This window comes from Cynoglossus semilaevis, chromosome 3 (assembly GCF_000523025.1).
Source record: "Cynoglossus semilaevis isolate Cse_v1.0 chromosome 3, Cse_v1.0, whole genome shotgun sequence".
Classification (NCBI taxonomy): domain Eukaryota; kingdom Metazoa; phylum Chordata; class Actinopteri; order Pleuronectiformes; family Cynoglossidae; genus Cynoglossus; species Cynoglossus semilaevis.
Genome location: NC_024309.1, coordinates 15,846,497 through 15,848,119, shown reverse-complemented (window position 1 = coordinate 15,848,119; position 1,623 = coordinate 15,846,497). Strand labels below are relative to the sequence as shown.

Here is a 1,623-nt window from a genome sequence, read left to right as displayed (position 1 = left end):
TTAATAAGGAGGTCAAAGGTCAGATTTCAACATGGCACAGAATCACAAGTCACTGCAGAGCACACACACACACACACACACACACACACACAGAGACCAGCCATCACCTACAGGAGTGATTGTCAAACCAACTTCCTGTTCCAGTGTTTGGTTGAAGGAGAACACTGCGTCTCCTTCTGTGGTTTTTCATTTCAAACTCTGATTTCTCCCTGACACCTCCTCCCCCTCCTCCTCCTCCTGTGCTGCGGGTGCTTACCTCTGAGGCTCCGCGCTGCCACTAGTTTTTGGCCCCTTTAAAAGTGCATGCTGAACAAGACCAGTCAAGCTGGCAATCTGTTGCTCCATAGCCTTCATTCGCTGTCTGCAGAAACATCAGAAAATCAGCCACAGACACAGAAGCTCCTCCACCACAGACCGTACACAGGACACGGACACCAGGACACGGACCAGTCCAAGTTGTCACCTGGTTTCTTTGTCTGTGGCCACTCTTTATACGTGTTGTCTGTACTGCAGCCTGTCCTTCATTTTTCTTTCATACTCTAACATTTACGACCGCTCAGTAGAACATGGGTTCTAACCTGCTCACAGTCTGTCACTCTGTCAAACACCAGAGGCGTAAACCAGGTGAAAACCAGGTGAAAACTCTGCTGTGTTTGAGGGGAGAGATCGATGTCTGAGATCGTTCTGTCGGGCCTGAGGTCTGATGATGTCATGGTTTAACGGTTTTCTTTGAGCTGTTATACAACAACAGACTGACGGGGGTGTCTGTGAGCAGAACAGACTCAACACCTGGTTGTCAGCTGGTCCAACATCCACTGGTTCTCTGGGTTTAGTTTGAAAATAATTCTGAATCAATTTCCTCCACAATCCAATAAACCACTGGTTCTAGTTTCTGTCTGTTTGGTTCAAATCCCGGTGGATACCTGGTACCTCCAGACACCAGCTGAGTTACGCTGAGTTTTGAGTTACCAGTAAGAAACTTTTGCAAGATTTTCCTCGAGATACGAGGAAACCTGGAGGTAGGAATGCTGGGAAAACCTGTCGTACAGAACAGAGCAGGCTGGTGTGTGAGGTCAGAGCAGTGAGAACCTCCACCTGGTCTTCAGACACCACCCAGTCTCCACGGGTCAGAGACCAGAACCCACAAAAACCTGCATTAGTGTCAGGTTCTGGTCCGCAGTCACGGACCGGCTCAGACGGTCAGGAAACCAGGAAGTTAGGGTGGAGGTGGGATGCAGAGTTAGTCCATGCTCCCATGCACTAAGTCAGAAGCTCAGAGAATGTTCTCTGGGGTCTTACCGGGTCTGAGGGTCACCGGCAGGAGGGACTGGACCCTGGGGCAGAACAGGCGGCTCCGCCACCACCGGTGACCCCATGCTGTTCCGGGGCTTGGTCCCCGCTGCTTCCTCCTTCCTGAGGGACTGACGCACTGGAGACCCTCTCTCCATGGGAACGCCGTGAGGAGGAACGCCGTGAGGAGGAACGCCGTGAGGAGGAACGCCGTGAGGAGGAACGCCGTGAGGAGGAACGCCGTGAGGAGGAACGCCGTGAGGAGGAACGCCGTGAGGAGGAACGCCGTGATTGGCTATCATACGGACTTCGGTCCTTCTGTGGGGGGGGGGC

General features: G+C 52.6%; 1 protein-coding gene across 1 annotated transcript in view; it reads right to left on the bottom strand.

Moving 5' to 3' along the window:
* kiaa1217 (KIAA1217 ortholog) overlaps positions 1–1,623 on the bottom strand; it is a 48,947-nt gene that overhangs the window by 11,411 nt on the left and 35,913 nt on the right. The window contains exons 7-8 of the mRNA XM_025054357.1: positions 1,300–1,491; positions 257–361 (exon numbers count right to left, since the gene is read on the bottom strand). Of these exons, the coding sequence (XP_024910125.1) occupies positions 257–361; positions 1,300–1,491 (297 nt within the window). The remainder of the gene's footprint in view (positions 1–256; positions 362–1,299; positions 1,492–1,623) is intronic.